This window comes from Thamnophis sirtalis, unplaced genomic scaffold, assembly GCF_051295495.1.
Source record: "Thamnophis sirtalis isolate CommonGarterSnake01/CBP01778 unplaced genomic scaffold, rThaSir2_p1.2 scaffold_1, whole genome shotgun sequence".
Classification (NCBI taxonomy): Eukaryota; Metazoa; Chordata; class Lepidosauria; order Squamata; family Natricidae; genus Thamnophis; species Thamnophis sirtalis.
In genome coordinates, this window is record NW_028261381.1 from 97,186,933 (window position 1) to 97,204,706 (window position 17,774).

The window sequence follows — 17,774 nt, forward strand, 5'->3', positions numbered from 1 at the left end:
GCATGAAAGACAAATCACATTAAAAATAATGATGAATAATAACATCTATGACTGGAGCTCTCTTTTTAAGCCTTTCAGCCTTTCAACTTTCTGCTCATCAGGAGCCTACCATTTATGTTTATTTTGCCACAAGAAAGGCATGTTTTGTTCAAATCTGCCTTTTGAAAACACAGTGTGGCTTCTGCCGGTTAGACACTCAACTAATCAAGTTAATCTTTTTGACTCATGCTTTTCGAGCACAGCTTCACCAGTCATTTGGTCCAAAGTATTGCTACCGCCGTTGCAACAAAAACAGTATATGTCTATTTAGTTCCCTTTATTTTTCCGCCATCCCTCTAGGCAGCAACATCAAGATGACTTTGCATAATAATGGAAATATAGAATCTAAATTAGAAATAGGTTATAATGGCAGATACACATGCACACACCACTCTGGAAGAAGATAATGGCTAGCCCTTTTCATTTTGTTGCCAAGAAAATTGGATTTATGTATCTAATGCGTAACTAGGAATTGAGTTCTATCCACAGTGAAAAAGGTTTTGGAGGAGGAGCGGAGGCAGCAACCCACAAACAATATTATTAATGTGCTACATGACTTATAACAATCTCACAATAACAAACCAATTGATTTAAAAACAGATCTCCCACTCTTTAATCAAAAAATGATTCTTGTGGTGGTTTCAAAGAATCATAAATGATTCTTATGGCTATTTAATCTAATTTAAGAAGCAGTCTCAGAGTACGATTTGTTTAGCAAGAGGCGTGAACCCAGCCCTTATCTGAGAGCCATGCTCAGCAGATCTACTATTGGCAGCACCTGTCTGTGACAAATGACGAGAAACATAGGGGCGAAATTGGAACACCATTTCTCAATGCCCATACCCATCTGAAACAGAGAAGCTATTCTATTTTTTTCACTACCGGTTCAGTAGTGGGAGTGCGCGCACGTCTGGGCATGTGTAGAACCTCATCAGGGTGTGGGTGGAGCCTTGCACCACCACCACTACTGGGTCACCCAAACCAGTGCAAACTGGCAGCATACCCCCTCTGATGTGAAATGCATGGGATATGCTGGAAGATCTGATTACATATAGGTCTCCATGCCTGTATGAAACGTAAACACAAAGATAGTTGGTGACTCAAGAAAATAAAATAACCAATTTTGTTGTATTTAAGTACAATGACGATAAAGATTATACATACAGAGCAGAGATGGCTCTAAATATGATTGAAATAGAGGGGTTTTTTTCTGACAATGCTCAAGGTGACATACTCTAGAAAGTAATTTTGCATCCACACAGTGCAACAAGAGCACATACTGGACTAGAGTCTCTTGAAATTATATCAGATATAAAATATAATGCACAAATGGGTCATTGTTTAGGCATGTTTCAATAGCTCCCCCCTGATCCTCCTAAGGGAAATACAATACAATAGCAGAGTTGGAAGGGACCTTTGAGGTCTTCTAGTCCAACCCCCTGCCTAGGTAGGAAACCTTACACTACTTCAGACAAATAGATGTTTCCAACATCTTGTTAAAAACTTCCAGTGTTGCAGCATTCACAACTTCTGGAGGCAAGCTGTTCCACTGATTAATTGTTCTAACTGTCAGGAAATTTCTCCTCAGTTCTAAGTTGCTTCTCTCCTTGATTAGTTTCCACCCATTGCTTCTTGTCCTATCCTCAGGTGCCTTGGAAAATAGTTTGACTCCCCCTTGTTTGTGGCAACCCCTGAGATATTGGAACACTGCTATCATGTCTCCTCTAGTCCTTCTTTCTATTAAACTAGATATACCCAGTTCCTGCAACCGTTCTTCATATGTTTTATTCTCCAGACCCCTAATCATCTTTGTTGCTCTTCTCTGCACTCTTTCCAGAGACTCCACATCTTTTCTACATCATGGCGACCAAAATTGAATGCAGTATTCCAAGTTTGGCCTTACCAAGGCATTATAAAGTATTAACATTTCACGTGATCTTGATTCTATCCCTCTGTTTATGCAGCCTAGAACTGTGTTGGCTTTTTTGCCAGCTGCTGCACACGGCTGGCTCATATTTAAGGAAATGATTGTTGGGCTGCAACAGTCAACAGCAAACAAACTGGCCAACTGATGCCTTTACAACAGTGATTTCAGTATAATAAAAGGTAGATGCCTATATAAATCTGAACAACTAGATATATACAGTCACATTGCTAAAATGTTAATTTAAAACTAGTTGGGGCTTGAAGAATTGTTGGAAGCACTACAGAAACCTGAAAACCAGTTTAACCAGAGATGCCAGTGACAAAATGCAAAAAAATGAGGGTGTATAAGTACATATTAACAGTATTACTTCCAAGTCTTCATAGCCTTAGCCTTGTCAGTAAATCTACAACTCCTCTGTTTAATTCTTAAACTAAAAGAGAGGAAGGTAAATAGAAAGATAATCTGTTGGGGTGATGTTTGTTCGTTGTATTCGCGAAAATGACATTACCATTCTATAAAGTTGCTGGACTTGATTCAGAAAATTAAATATCTTTGAATTGGTTTGGGGCAATTCCGTTCCTGAGAAACAGGGAAGTGTCCTATTCATCAGGACACATATTAGCATATGCTTTCTGCATCAAGGCTGATGGCTACTCTGCGTATCCCCCTTTCTTCTTGCACCCATACATGTAAAACACATCATACATACATATGACGCAAGTATTTCCCCCTTCATGAAAGTAACATGAACTTTAGCTTTAACTGAAGCATTTACAAATGTACATTATGTTTAACTGAACAACCTATAGAGTCATAACAATGTGAAAAGTCATCCTACACAAAGGTCTTATTCAGAGGTGGGTTCCTCCTGGTTCGGCCCAGATTGGGCGAACCGGTAGTAGTGGTGGTGGGAGGCTCCACCCACTCGCTCGAACGCTTCTGCGCATGCACAGAAGTGTCACACACTCGCGTGTGCATGCACCCTAACCAGTAGTAAAAAAAGTACAAAACCCACCTCTGGTCATATTATTCTAGCAGCTACTTTTGCCAATAATGATTTTTGCAGAATGGGATGTACTCATCTTATTAATAGCTTTCTCATATTTTCCCCAAAATAAAATCATAAACATCCAGCTTAGCTGGATTCATATGCTTCTAGATTTAAAACAGGAGGAAAAAAGGAGGCTGCACTTGGACATTGTTTTGGATTATTATGGTTTGGCATCATAAGAATGAGCTGCAGTACATCTTGCAATTGCTCGTAAATCTTCCTCTTCCAAAGTGAAGAAAGAGTTTGGAAACTTTTGCTGCCATTTTTTTTCATCTTACCTGTAGATTGATATAAATTCCAAGCATTAAATGGTGGAGAATCTCAGTTGAAATAAGCCAACAGTTACAATTCGCGATGACTTCAGCTACCACTAGTTAAATTGAGCTATTGGTTAAAATTCAAACGATACGTTAAATAAGGATAAATCTAAATGGAAACTTCTAACCACCTTTGACCAATGTTAGAAAAGGAGAGGGAAAAGGAAGAATGAGTTTGAGTTCCCTTAGGCCTGCACTAAATCATACATTGGTATTTTTTTAATAGCAGATATTCTTTCCACTGACATTTAGGAAGTGGTATGACATGCAGAAAGTGGCATAAGTTGGACAAAGGGGAACCTTATGGGAACGCTGTGAATCAGAAACTAAATATGCATTTGTGTCCACATTTTCCTGGAATTGGACACAAGTCCCTATGAAAACAGGGAATCCCACTTCTGAATAAGCATACAAAGAATCGTCCTTTATACACCAATCTGGATTCAGGTTTGCTTATATTGTGCCCTTGATATTTTTATAATCCACAACTCCTTGATGTATTTCCTCCTGCTAAAAAATTAAATGACAAATTAAATGACAAATGTCCTAGCATTGCCACCCATTCCATTACTGCACATTATCTAAAATTAAATCTAAAGAATGCAACACAGGATAAAAACCGCTCATAAGAATGTGTGCAATTTCTAGTTTCAAAATTCTCCTACCAAACACTTTTCTCCCACAAAGTGTTTATTTTAACTTTAAAAGCTTTTTTATTCAGTTTGTTTGAGAAGACGACGAAATGGTAAGATGCAGATAAAGTAAAAGGAGTCAGACTGTAAAAGATTATAGAGAGATTGAAGATTAACGTTGGCTTCCACTCACTTTTTATCGGTTAACGTAAATGAAGCTAAGCTTTTGCAATGAGGGATATGCATAAATAATGGGATGCACAGCATAGCTTTTTAAGCTGCAGTAAATCTTGGTTTGGTATAGGAAGGTTTTATTCTCCCCCTCCCCATATTATGGCACACCCTTTAAAGCAATAGGGCAAACAAAGAAAAAAATATTACTTTTTGTTGTTTGGGGAAAGATTAATGATACCATATTACACACTGGTTCTTTTTATCCATTTTAATATTAATTTTAATGTTCTGACTTTTAATGTCTGATGTTTTAATGTCTTAATCCTGTAAGTGTAACTGTTTTATTCTATTATTTGAGGTATTGTAAACCACCCAGAGTTGCTTGGTAGAGAGATGTGCAGCATACAAATTTAACCAACTGACCAACTAACCAACCCCCCCCCCCTTCTAGTACACAAAACCTGTTACTCTAGTCAAGAAAATTGCTGACATTGTGGGATAGAGATGCTTCCCCCAAATTCCATTATGAAGCCTGTTCTGCCTACTCTGAGGCATTCATTGCATTTTGGCATATGTCACATTATATCATATTGTATCATGAGTTGTGTTATATCACATCATAGTTGCTTTGAGAAATTCTACCCAATCCCTGTTTTTAAAGAAAATGCTGGGGAGAAGCTCTTCTTCTACAGTGAAACTTTCCTTCACAAGTAAACATGCTTAACTTCAAGAAGGAGCAAGAAAGCTAAGCACTAGTAACTGTTAGAAGACCTGGTTCTGAAAATTCTCAGTGTGTTTTACTAATTTAGCACAATTAATTTGTAGGGAATTTAGATACAATTGAGCTGTAACTTTATCAACAACCTAATATGGCCAATAATGTATTTAGGTAACAAAATGAATTTCTAGTTAGTAAGTCATAGACAGGGCAGAAAAAGAAGAACTTTAAGAGAAAATGGCTGGACACTATTGGAATTGAGTTAAATCTATTTTTTAAACTACAGTATTTGATTGAAGTCGCATTTGTGCATGATCTGTTGTTGCTGAGCATGCAGACTTTGTATACAACTCAATTCCCATTTGAAGTGGATGCCAGTGTTTTCTTAGTGGAATGCTAAATTAGGATGTGTGACTGTATGTGCATTTGAGTGTTTGTAAAGGATAATTAGCTGTTGTCTGTGAAGGGCTCCAGAGATCATTTCACTTGGAACTCTGCAAGCGCAAAAGTTTAATATTTACAATACACAGCAAATACTTTATTTCTGAAGACCTACAGCAGGCTATGAATGTATTCAAAAAGAGAAAAAGGGAGAGGGGCATTTTTTCAACAGTGATCTAGCAAATGATTAGAAGGAGGAGGAAGAAGATATAGTACATGGGGAGAAGAAGCAGGAAAGCAGTGGTGAGGAATGAGATGGGTGGAATTAAGGAGGTCCTCCAGAGCAACAATAAAGACAAAAAATGTATTGGGCAGAGGTGGGTTCCTACTGGTTTGGCCAAACTGACAGTGGTATGGCAACCTGGGTCGCTGGAACCAGCAGCAACCCAGGCCTGCCACACCCCTGAACCAGTTCCCCGGTGGTCGCCATCTTGTTTTTGAGTTCTGTGCATGCGCAGAATAATTTTAATTGAACTTCGCATGCGCACACGAGTGAAGCATGCGCACGAACAAACTAGCAGTAAAGCTGGCCAGAACCCACCCCTGGTATTGGGGTACTCAGGAAACAGTTCCTTAATGAAAGAATAAGGATGTGATAGAGCACAATTAAAAGACTAACATTTACTATGTAAATGAATAATAACTTTTTTCAGAATACAGACGTTCCTGAGTGAAGAAGAGAACTGTTTGTCCAATGTGGAATACTATTCAGAAGAAGATAGGATTCCTGTTATATTTTTCTAATTCTGTTATCCTTCAGAAAGACAGGAATACTTGCCTCCTTCTTTAGGCTTGGTGCTGGTTGAATGGCGTTCCCATCCTAAGGGAGGTATGAATGATATTTTTTCTGGTAACTTATTTTAGTTTGGATTTTAATTTGAAATTGCTTACCTGTTTTCCTTTGGGAGTCTATTGTTAGCCATCTGGATTTATTGTGTTTGAGTGGTGACATAAATTACTTCAAAACATACACATACATATGTTCTGGGGAACCTAGCAGAAACTAGGAAAAACTATTTTTTTTGACCCTCGAAACAAGCGCTTAACCTTATTTTTGGGGAGGTCTTATTATTTTTGAGGTGCAGGAGGCAGCGAGCGTGGTCACCTCATGGCTGCTGCTGTGTTGCAATATTTTCAGGGAGGGATTATTTTAGCGCATGTGCTCAAAAGCCCGATTGGGCTTATTATCTGGGGAGGTCTTATTTGCAGGGAAACAGGGTAGTTAATAGATGGTTCTTGAATAATAACATTAATATCAAGACTGACATACTTTGTCTTTTAAAGGTTAGAGCTCATTTTCTAGTGAACCACAAATTTCTCCCAACTGAGATCCCTGGAGAAGATAGAAGGCAATATTATGAATCAGATTCCTTAGCTTTAGACTATTTACACTAGTAAAAGAAATTTCCTATTATTGCTGGTGGGAGAATCATAAAATATTCTATGAGAAATGCTGAGAAAACAAAGATCATTCAGAGAATGAGTTGGAAAGCGTGTTGATTGCTTTGCAAATGAGCCAGATGTCACAGTACTAGCATAAAATATTAGCATAAATTGATCTCATTCCCAATTTGGAATTGTTTGGGAAGAGACTGTATTGACCTAATGAGAAATTTATATATATATAATTTTATTTTATATATTTAAATATATATATATATATATATATATATATATATATATATATATATATATATATATATATATATATATATATATATATATATATATATATATATATATATAATTTTCTCATTAGGTCAATACAATATATATAAAGTTTCATTCCTTTCCTCGCCTTTATTATTAGCCTTGACTTTGTTATGCCATAAGAACAATATAAATGGAAGTGAAACAACCACTTTCCACCATTAAAGCATTATCAAGGGCAGGCTCAGTGCCATATGCTTATGTTTAGTATCACTTAATTATATAAGAACAGACCACATCATTCTTTTAGAAACCACAGATTCCTTTATCCTATAATTATCTCTAATGGAAAATTATTTTAACAATAATGGGTTGGGGTAGGCAGTGATGACTAAAAAGTATTCCTTGTTTTATCACATCTTTGCCAATGGTCTGCACTCTGCACGAATGATAATTGGTAAAGTAGTCCTACTTTCAACACAGTTTAAGTAACTATGTTTGACTCTAATGTTGATGAGGTGTGGTGCAGTGGTGAGATTCAAGATTTTTTAATACCGGTTCTGTGGGCATGGCAGGGAAAGGTTATTGCAAAATCCCCATCCCCTCCTGATCAGCTGAGACTCGGGAGGCAGAAAATAGAAGGGGGCAGGGCCAGTCATAAGTGGTATTTACCAGTTCTTCAAACTACTCAAAGTTTCTGCTACCGGTTCTCCAGAATTGGTCAGAACCTGCTGAATACCACCTCTGGTGTTGTGGCCTGTCAGCTGCCAGCCCTTCCAGTAGCCAAATCAGAGGAGGAGGAGGTGTGGGAGTCAGGGTCGGCATCAAGGCAACCTGGGAGCTCCAAGGGGAAGAGCGAATGGAGCTGGTAGAGAGGGAGACAGAGGGCCCTCAGCCCTCAGATAGAGAGTCAACAGCCCCCAGGTCTGGAGATGGTTGATGAAGAAAAGGAGGAACAGCTGGGTCCAGTGCCTGATGCCCAGCTGCGCAAAAGGCAGGGAAGAGGAGAGCAGTGCAAAGCTGTGGGCCGATCCTGGGGGAGGAAGAGCCATTGCTGCTAATGAGGCCTCACCCTAGCTCTGGGAATAAAAGGCAGGGATGGGGGAGATGAATAGATGTGGCAAACAACTATTCATCTTCCTTATGGACAGACTTGTTAGCCTGCAAGAGAAACATTTTGCCAGGGCTGCCGGCATTCCTAATAAAGGAATCTTTTGAGTTCACGTCAGAGGGTTTGTCGTGTTTGGGGAGCTGGGTCAGAACATGAGGTTTATCTAACATAATTTCTTAGCCTGCTATTTATTTAAGAAGTGGCCTGATTCGCTTCCCATTGGGAAAACCAAATTTAAACTTGCCTTTCGTTATGGAACAACCTAGATGACTTTGAGGTAGTCACTCCCATGTGCATAAGTGCAACAAATGTTAAAAATGAACTGAAAAATGAAAAGTAAAGCAAGGGCAGTGGGAAATGTGTGGAAAAAAACCACATACTTCAAACTATTATATGTTACACGTGTAATCGTTTATTCATTTTACTGGCACATCACTCTCAGAAGTGCTCTGGATTTCAATCCATTCACTTCTGGCATTTCTAGCCCAGGCCTTTCATCTCATAGGTCTGTGGATGAATTAGATCAGAGATCCCCAAACTCTGGATGGTGGACGGGTATCGGTCCATGGCCTGTTAGGAAATGGGCTGCATAACCAGCAGGCGAGCAAGCAAAACTTTATTTGGCATGTACGGGATCTAGATTGTATGTGAAACCATCCCCCCCCCAACCCCTGTTCTGTGGAAAAATCATCTTCCATAAAATTGATCCCTGGTGCCAGAAAGGTTGGGGACCACTGAATTAGATGGCTCAAATAAGCAGAAAATGTGTAAACTGGCATTGTGGAGAAACTGCGAAGGCAATGCTGGGCACTCATTCCTCGCTGTTATCTTCTTTTCAAGGCCATGTCTTCTTCACTAAACCACGGCTGGTGTGGCTTCACTTCTTCCTTTTGGCCCCTGGCTTGGCTTCTCCTCCGCTTGGGTACAGGCTTTCTTTCTCTCCTACAGTGCCAACTTCTGCAGTACTGCAATTCTGGATTGCCCCATATAAGCCAGCACTGCAGGTGAGACATAAGACTGGCCTTGCACAAGGCAGAACTATGAAAGATAAACTGGTTCCTTGGACATTGAGACTATGGAAAAAGGAGGGTGGGGCTCGAAAATCTGGAACAAATGGTAAACTGGGATGTATGATCACAAACTATTCTATGTGCCTGGCCAAATGCACATAATAGAGATGGATCAATAAACTGAGATAGCAGTACCTCGCAGGTAAGTCATCACGGGCATCAGAACAGACAAAGCTCAGCAGGTTGCATGGGCCTGCAGGATGTTTGTTTGAGACCCTTATGCTAGAGCAGGGTATCAAACTGACAGCTCCTGAGCCGGATGCGTCACGCGCAGGCCATGCCTACCCCAGCTCAGCAAAGGGAAAAAAACACTGTGAAACATCACGTGATGGCAACGTGAGTTTGACACCCGTGTGCTAGACAGTAATAATAAACAAGGGATACTGACCGGTTAACTGTATTAATCAACTTCATAGACATACCTGATTTGACACTGTATTTAGAAATAAATAATAAACATAATACATTTTATAATGAATAATAAAAATAAATAAATCACAATTTAAATCCTAGATTTGTTTGGTTACTTCAATGATCTAAGGAAGTGAATAGTCATTCACAAAAGCTCATGCCTTTTAATAAACATTAGTCACTAATGATTCCTTCTAAAAATAAAAAATAAGCATCTCTGTCACAGAACAATCATGTTAAAAATGTGCACAGATTCTACATCTCTCTAAAGAAAAAAAAATGCTAATCAAACCAATGAGATTATGTAAAGTCAAAGGATTTCTTATTCTCTCCAGTTTTGTTCATTTGTTTGGAAGGATATATTAGAAGACTTCAGTAGCTTCTCAGAGCACTGAGTGTAACTTAATGTACATATCTAAATTAAAACAATGGTTTACTACCGTGTTTCCCCGAAAATAAGAGGTCTTATTTTCTTTTGACCCCCAAAATATGCGGTTGACCTTATTTTGGGGGAGATCTTATTATTTTTGAGGTGCAGGAGGCAGTGAGCGTGGTCACCTCATGGCTGCTACTGTGTTGCAATATTTTCAGGGAGGGATTATTTTTTGGGGGGAGGGATTATATTTTAGCACATGTACTCAAAAGCCTGATTTGGCTTATTATCCAGGGAGGTCTTATTTTTGAGGAAACAGAGTAATAGGCCATTTAGGAAAAGTACAAAAAAGGCACTTTTACAATAGCTTTACTGTATTTAGTTTAAAGCTTTTATCTCAAAGCCACTTCATTGGCATCCTTCAATCTCAAAAGACTATGGTTTCATGCTCTGGGAAGCTGGAGTGTCCTCGCTAGCACGAGGCCTGGCCTCCTAATATGGAGGATAGACTGTTACTCAAGCAGCAGATCTCCCCTTTCCACGTCACTGAAATAGTCACTGAAATAGTCCAATGGAACAGCAGAGCTGATACGATTGGTTCCAGCCACTTAATATCCTGGAATATAAACTAGTGTTACTCTCCCTTGGCTCTGTTAAGTCCTAATTCTTTAAAAACAAATCATTCATACTTAAACTGTATCTTTAAATGCTTCTTTAGTACTTGCTTAGGCTGATGGGCATTTTGTGGGTCTTTTGCAAAATGGCTGCTGGAGAGCTGTGCCCAGTCATGCCCTGCCATATGAAATACTAACCATCAAAGTGTTACAATTTGTAACTAGTTATGATCCTGCTACTGGTCCTGCTTTTCTTTAGGTTTTTTTTTTCCTGGGCACATAGACAAATTTCTAAACTGGATTGCAGATGTTCTTTGATTAAACTTTTCAGCTTACAGAATTTTTGTGAGTAAGAAGTTAGAGACCAGTGCTTTGCCAATTTTTATACTTAAAAATATTTTAAAATATAAATGTTCAGGTAGGATAAAGAGCCTGGAAGATCCATCACCTATTGGATGACAACAACACATTGAGCCTCTCAGTTTTTTTCAAAGTTATGCTTTACCAAAGATGTAAGAATAAGAGGAAGTCTTCTCTTTCAAACAGGAAACTGTCACATCATATTAAAAAAAAGGCAGTTGCTAGGAAAGAAAAAGATAACATAATCTGCACTATGTATTTGGTCCAGTAGCTAACCAAAATGCTTTGCAGCTTTCTCACCCATACACCGATTGCCACAAATCCTTATAAATACTATGCCTGAAAACTAGAACAAGATCTCTTTTGTTTAAATTAGATGTTCTCCCCCCACTTTTCCATCCTACGCTCTGTTTCCATGAAGTTGGCATTTTCTGACTTTTGCAGTGTATTTCTAGATGGATGGCATGGTTCCTCTTAGTCCTAACACAAAATGCTTATAATCTAAATGCTTATAATCCTGATCAATCAGTCCACCCAATCTAATGGGTATCAAGTCAGACAACTCTACAGTTACAATTGTTTATCTGATTTCTTTGCTGTTAATAGAACCCCATAAAGGATTATACTACAATGTGGGGTACTGGCAAGCTGGACAGCTCATAAACCTCTGCCAATATTGATTCAAAAAAAACAATGGGATTTCCTTTTCTGGTACTTCCTAAAATGAATTCAGGTTCTCTTTGTATAGAATGGAATAATGCTAAAATGACTGATGGAAAAGTTACAAAATTACTCAATGATGTAACCACACCTGTTTACTTTTTGTACATTAAAATATATTGCTATGTAATGGATCCCTGTGAAATCAAAGAGGCACTGAAGCACACATACATATGGATTCTGCTAACATATTTTCTTTGATGATGGGATCTTATAGATATTATTACCCTTAGGCAGAAGGGATTTGCTCAATACGTAAAGAGCTTCATCACATTTTAGCACACAGGTGCAGCATTCCAGCAGGTTGCAAAATACCATTTCAGATGAGTCCACAGTGGTAGACAGACTTCTTGGTATGTGCACTTAAATTAACACATGCCTATATTCAAAAACTTTTCCATATATGTTCCAGTGACATGGGAAACAATGTGGCTGAACTGGGAATGCAAAGGTTCAAATATCAATCCAGCCATGAAGCTCAGTGACTAGTATTAGCAATTATGCTAAGGATAGTTGTAAGGAATGAAGACCTATATATCTTATTTTAGTTGCTTAACAAAATAATCCAATAAATAAAATGTCCATCTCGGCAATTAAAAGCAGAGGTACTTTGCATGATTTCAGATGTATGTTTCTCAAGCCATTATGGTTCATGAGAAAGTCAATGATAGGTGGGAGTAAGGAGAAGTGAGTAGATATGCTTCATCAATAGAGTTTGAAATTCAGGGGTGGAAGTTCAAAATTAAAATCTTTTTGGAGGTTCTTAGATGACTATGGTCTCTTTCTGTATATATCTCATAATATAATTTTGAAACTAAACATGATTATACAATGCTACTAAGACCTTCTAGAAAAAAGGTGAGGTATGAATGCAACAAATACAAGACTTGGGATTAACCAATGTCCAGCATGATTGTGACGTTAAAAAATGTTGCCTTTTTCTCACTTTATGTGGTCTTTTCATCATTCCAGCTTTATCCTCACAGTAATCCTGTGAAGTAAGGCAGGCTGAGAGAGAATATTTCATGGAAAGTTATTAGGTGGCTGGGTTTTCATAGTGCATTAAATAAAAAGTAGATTCTTTACTTTGCTTATTGGATGATGTCATCCTAGCCATTCATCCAAACCATCATTTGACATTCAGTATTACATTTGAATTCAGAAGTCATGGCTTAGTCTGCATAGAATGTCCATTTCTAATATAAAATATAGTTAAGGAAAGTCCTGTGAATCAATGTGGTAACAATGAAATAGCATAATACAGACTGGGCTTCATATACTTAGTCATATATATTTATTTTCTCAAACTGACACTGTACATTTGGGCCCCAAAGGATGTTTGAGTGTGTGCAGCAAGGAAGAGGAAGAGGAAAGGATGGGAGGTAAGATGTCCACAGAATTCATTTTATAGGCAGAAAGAGGATCTGGAACAAGGTGAAAATGAGACTAAAATAAAAGAAAGCCCAAAAGAAGAGAACTAAGACCTTTTCTGCCTGCTCTCCTCAAATTTTGTAGTTATTATTCAGTTATTCCACTAACTGAAATACTAAAAAAAAAGGTTGAAGAGAATTTGATGAATACCGGTAACCAACTGAAAGAATAACAAGCAAGCAAGTTCTCACAAAATTAATCAAAAGCAGTCTTGGGCTCCTGAAAGGCTTCGGGATCTGAAATTCAATACCCTTGCAGGGTGGCAGATTGGGGAAGCTTGTTCTAATGCACGCCAGTTAAAATAATGATAGGAATGACAAAAAATGTGCATCGCCTTTCTCGATGTTTAAAATGACTGCATTAAGCATTAATAGATTTCACAGGCATCTCAAAAATAATCATAGCGCAGCTGATCTTCAAAGATTTCCTTTGCTTTAAAACTGAGATTTTTTTTTCTGCCTTAGCTTTGCAATGCCTTCAAAAGCATACTTCATAAGCTCAAGGAGGCACAATGGAGTAATGCAAAATTTGCAGCTGAATTAGCACTAACAGTTTTTTAAAAAAAGGCTGGCTCTTACAGCCTTGCCAAGAAAGGGTATGTGAATCAGTGCCTTTATGCAGCATGCTGCGGATCTGGCATACTCAGAAATAACCTCAATTTACTTTTTCCTCTTGCTGGAAATAAACAAACAGAAATCTGTGTATATAGTATCCCTTGCAGTATATATCCCACTGGCCACATTAAATGGAAAGCGCTGGATTTATTGTGAAAAAGCACAGGGTTTTTTAAAAACCATTTTCAAAGGCTGGTTAGATTTTTATTCAGCAACAGCCACATCGTTCTGAGTCTGTTACCTTCCAGCTTGCATTTACCTATGCGTGAATTTGAGCTTAAAAATTATAATGCATGCAGAAAGGGCTGCACTTGCAGATGAGAAATGGATCTGCACGTGAAATTCTCTGGTGTGCATCAGGAGCCAAGAACACCAGAAGAAGAAAAAAGGAATATTATTGATCCATTTCTTGGAAGTAGAATAGTGGATATATTTGATGCATTCCCACGTGCGCCTGCTCTGATCAGCGTTAGTAGAATAAATGCTTTGAAACAGTGCTTTATTAAGACACCCACAATTATATTACCCTTGATCTGTTGTATCAGTGCCTATGTCTATATATTTTAAGCATTGCTTTAAAGATTCTCCATATTAAGTTTATTAAAAACAACCAATAATTTTTGCAGCATGTATATTGATTTTGGAATATTCCAGAGACACATTTTGAAAAAACAAACCAAGCTTTCTCCTCTTTCTGTCTCATGTCCAACTAGAAAAAGAGTTTTTCAGGGAAGCTTAAAATCTAATATTTGTATCTGAAATCTGCTTAGATCAACAACTCTCAACAGTATGCAAGAGGGGAAAATTAGAAATTAGAAGTGGCCCATGAGCAGTTAATTAAAATGGTAACAAGTACTGAATCTGCTAAAATATCCTTATTTTTTAATGATCTACAAAGTTTTCTTATAAAAATATAAGTTATTTATGTGCCTTAAAAGTTTGCTAGGAACTATGGGAATTAAAGTTGAACATGTCTGGAACAGAGAAACAAACATTAAAACAACAACAACCCTGGAACACTTCTGTTCTTTCCAGCCTTTCCTCTGTAACACTCTAGTTCCAGTTCCAACGTATTAGCCAAGTTAAGAAAATGTCTTGGCTGTGCTACAGAAATGACTGGAGAAGGCTGGTTCTGTGGAATTCACCGAGCAAACTAGTCTTAAAATGCTCTACAAAGTGAAGCTCTGTTAACTTGAAAAGTCATTTTGGAGCACGGAGAGGAAAAGACCTACCGTTCATTACTCAAGGCCATCCTTGGTGGATCCAGGTTGGGGTTCTCCATGGATTCCATCTGAGGGCAGCGTAGAAAGTAGTAAAGGGTATGGAGGGCGTCGGGGGACCAGGTGATGGGCGGCTGCTGTTGCCTGGTTTGCCGAACAGGGCTCATGCCAGGACGAAGGGTAGTCAAACACTGCATGTGGTGCATTGCTCGTGATACCAAATCACCTGGAAAGGGAGTAGAGGTAGAAACCAAAACAGTTGTATTTTCAAAAAGCATGACGATATTTCACCGCTTCTTCACTAAAAGGTGAGAAGTGAAAGGACATTCTGTTTCAGTTCATTCTAAGACCCTTTTGAATGCAAACCATGTTTTAAAACCTATATCTATGCCATTTACATTAATTTCAACTTCTGATTGGAATCTGGAAAGCCTGCTTTTTAATGCTAATGATTGGCTCAGTATCCCAACTTACAAAGTGATTTTTTTTTTGTAGTATACATACTGTGTTACATACATATTCAATGGTTTCCTGAATTCTGGTTTCTGTAAATGCTAATGTTATGAGAATGAATTTTATCCCCTATCACCTCAACAGACAATTTGGCTAGTTTTTTCTAGAACAAGCTAGAAAGAGAAGTCATCAGTAAATTGTATTTTCTTTTTCTGGTTTATTTGGACAATATGAATTTGAGCTACTGTCCATAGTTTATTAAAGCAATTGAAAAGATACTATATGATCTGAATATATAATATGCTCAATGTATCATAGTTGATATTGGTCAATTTGTAATATTGTGGCCCGCCAGCTGCCAAAGGAACTTGTGGCAGACTCAGACGATAAAGAGGTTGGGGTGGAACCTGGGCCAGTTATGGAGTCTGTGGAATGCTCTGCATTGGACGCAAAGATAGAGCCAGGGCTGTCTGACATTTCCCAGCCACTGGAGAGGCAGCTGCCTTTGGAGGCTGAAATGAGTGAGGAGGAAGAACAGCTGGGGCCTGTTCCAGATGCACTTATGCACAGAGCAGTTAGGAGAGGGGAACAACGGAGGACAAGAAGTTGACTCAGGAATCAAAGCACATATGGATACTGAATGGCCTCTCCCTGGCTGGGAAATAAATGGAAGGAAAGGGGAGTGGTTGTCGTAGGAGACAACACTTCATATTTCTGAAGATTTTGCTCATTACGTTTAGTGCCACAAAGACTGCTTGCAGCCTTTTGGCTGGGAGCTCAGGCCTTGCAATTATTGCAAGGAACTGGTAAGGTCTGTAACTGATTGCAGTTAAGTCTTTGAAAGACTATTGTCTGGACTTTTTGGTGGGTGAATACAATTAATTCACAAGAGGTAAATAAAGAAGGGCTTTTTTGTGACAAGAAGTCTGTTTCTTGCTTCTACTAAGGCTGCGTCAGAGCATGTATTTCTTTGATAACTGGTATGCACAATGAAGTTCATGATAACTCAAGAAGCTTCTACATTCAGAATTAAAAGAGGAGGGGACTGCTAAGTTTAAGGACTTCAAGACTGATTCCTAAAAAGTCATATAAATGTGAATGTTTATTTTTTACCATTGCAAAAAGGAAATGTGGGCCTTACATCTAAATAGCAGGATGTTTAGTATTCACTGAAATATACCCCTTACTAGGGAGTAAAATGCACTGATTTCACTGAACTTACTTAAGCTTGAAAGTTTATCTGTTTAGTATAGGAAAAGATTATAAATTTTTTAAAAGAAAATTGCTTAACTAAGTATTATATCTTAAAATGTGAATAACAATTTTCTGAGTCTTCTATTAATGTGTATTTATAGGTACAATAAGATGCGTATCCCGTATAAAAAGAAATGTGCAAATTTTCTGTGCAAATTTGTAAAATCTTCTACAAAAGATGTACATTTGGATTCAAATTTTCAGGCAAGAGATTATACGAGATTTCATTAAAGGCAATCAGAGAACTTGCCAAATTACAAAGTGGGGAAAGGAAGCTGTGTCTAATCATGGACTGATGCCATAAGAACATTCCTGCATTACAGAATATACTGTACATATGTGTTAAACTTTTTTTCTTTTAGATAAAACCTCAAATTAATGCAGGCCGTTAAAAAAATGGTGAGGTCTGTAAGGCATGGATTGATTTCTGATAGTCCCACTCAGATGATGATAATAAACAAAGAGGAGATATGCTAAGACCAACATTTTCCAGGGGAAAAATAAGTCTACAAAGCATCCTTTAAGTAGTATACAGTACACCCTAAAACATAGTTTACATTAATCAAAATATAAATAAACTTTTATAGCTTATTTTATATATATAAAATTCTGTTATGTCTGTGTTGTTTTTTTAAAGCAACACAGAACACACATTAGAAGTTTTATTTATTTATTTTGCTATTACTAACTGGCTCTTGGGCTGGAAAGTTGCCCTTTTGGCATTTGAGTATGATTCATCCGTTTGCCAGATTCATGGGCTTTAGGATGGATGTGGCATGTTAGCCAAATACTGGGGCCCACAAGTTTCTCTCTGGAATTTTCAGCAGGAGTGGAAAACAAGCTGGTCCTTCAAACATTAAGTGGGATGTAATCTATGGCTGGCAAAGCAAATGCAGCATAAACAGTTGCTACTTTCAGACGTCCATTTCAATTAGTTTGTTACTTATCAAAACAATTGTAGTACTGTACTGGTGCCAAAATAGGTGGCAAGCACTCACAAATGTATACAATTTCAGCATACAGTTGATATCAATCATTGAGTGTTCAAGTATCTCCAATTCTGTGAAATAAATAGATTCCTATCCATTGCTAGACTATGTATATGCTGTGATTTTTATCTTTGGCTTCAAAATCCTTGATAGCTTTTACTCTTTTATGTCTTCTTCCTCCCCTGGAATAAACCCTTTTTCTCAG

At 38.0% G+C, this 17,774-nt stretch overlaps 1 protein-coding gene across 1 annotated transcript in view; it reads right to left on the bottom strand.

The window, feature by feature from the left end:
- The window catches only part of ABTB2 (ankyrin repeat and BTB domain containing 2), a 141,989-nt gene that overhangs the window by 32,228 nt on the left and 91,987 nt on the right, over positions 1–17,774 (bottom strand). The window contains exon 3 of the mRNA XM_087719645.1: positions 14,886–15,099. Coding sequence (XP_087575771.1) covers positions 14,886–15,099 — 214 coding nt within the window. The remainder of the gene's footprint in view (positions 1–14,885; positions 15,100–17,774) is intronic.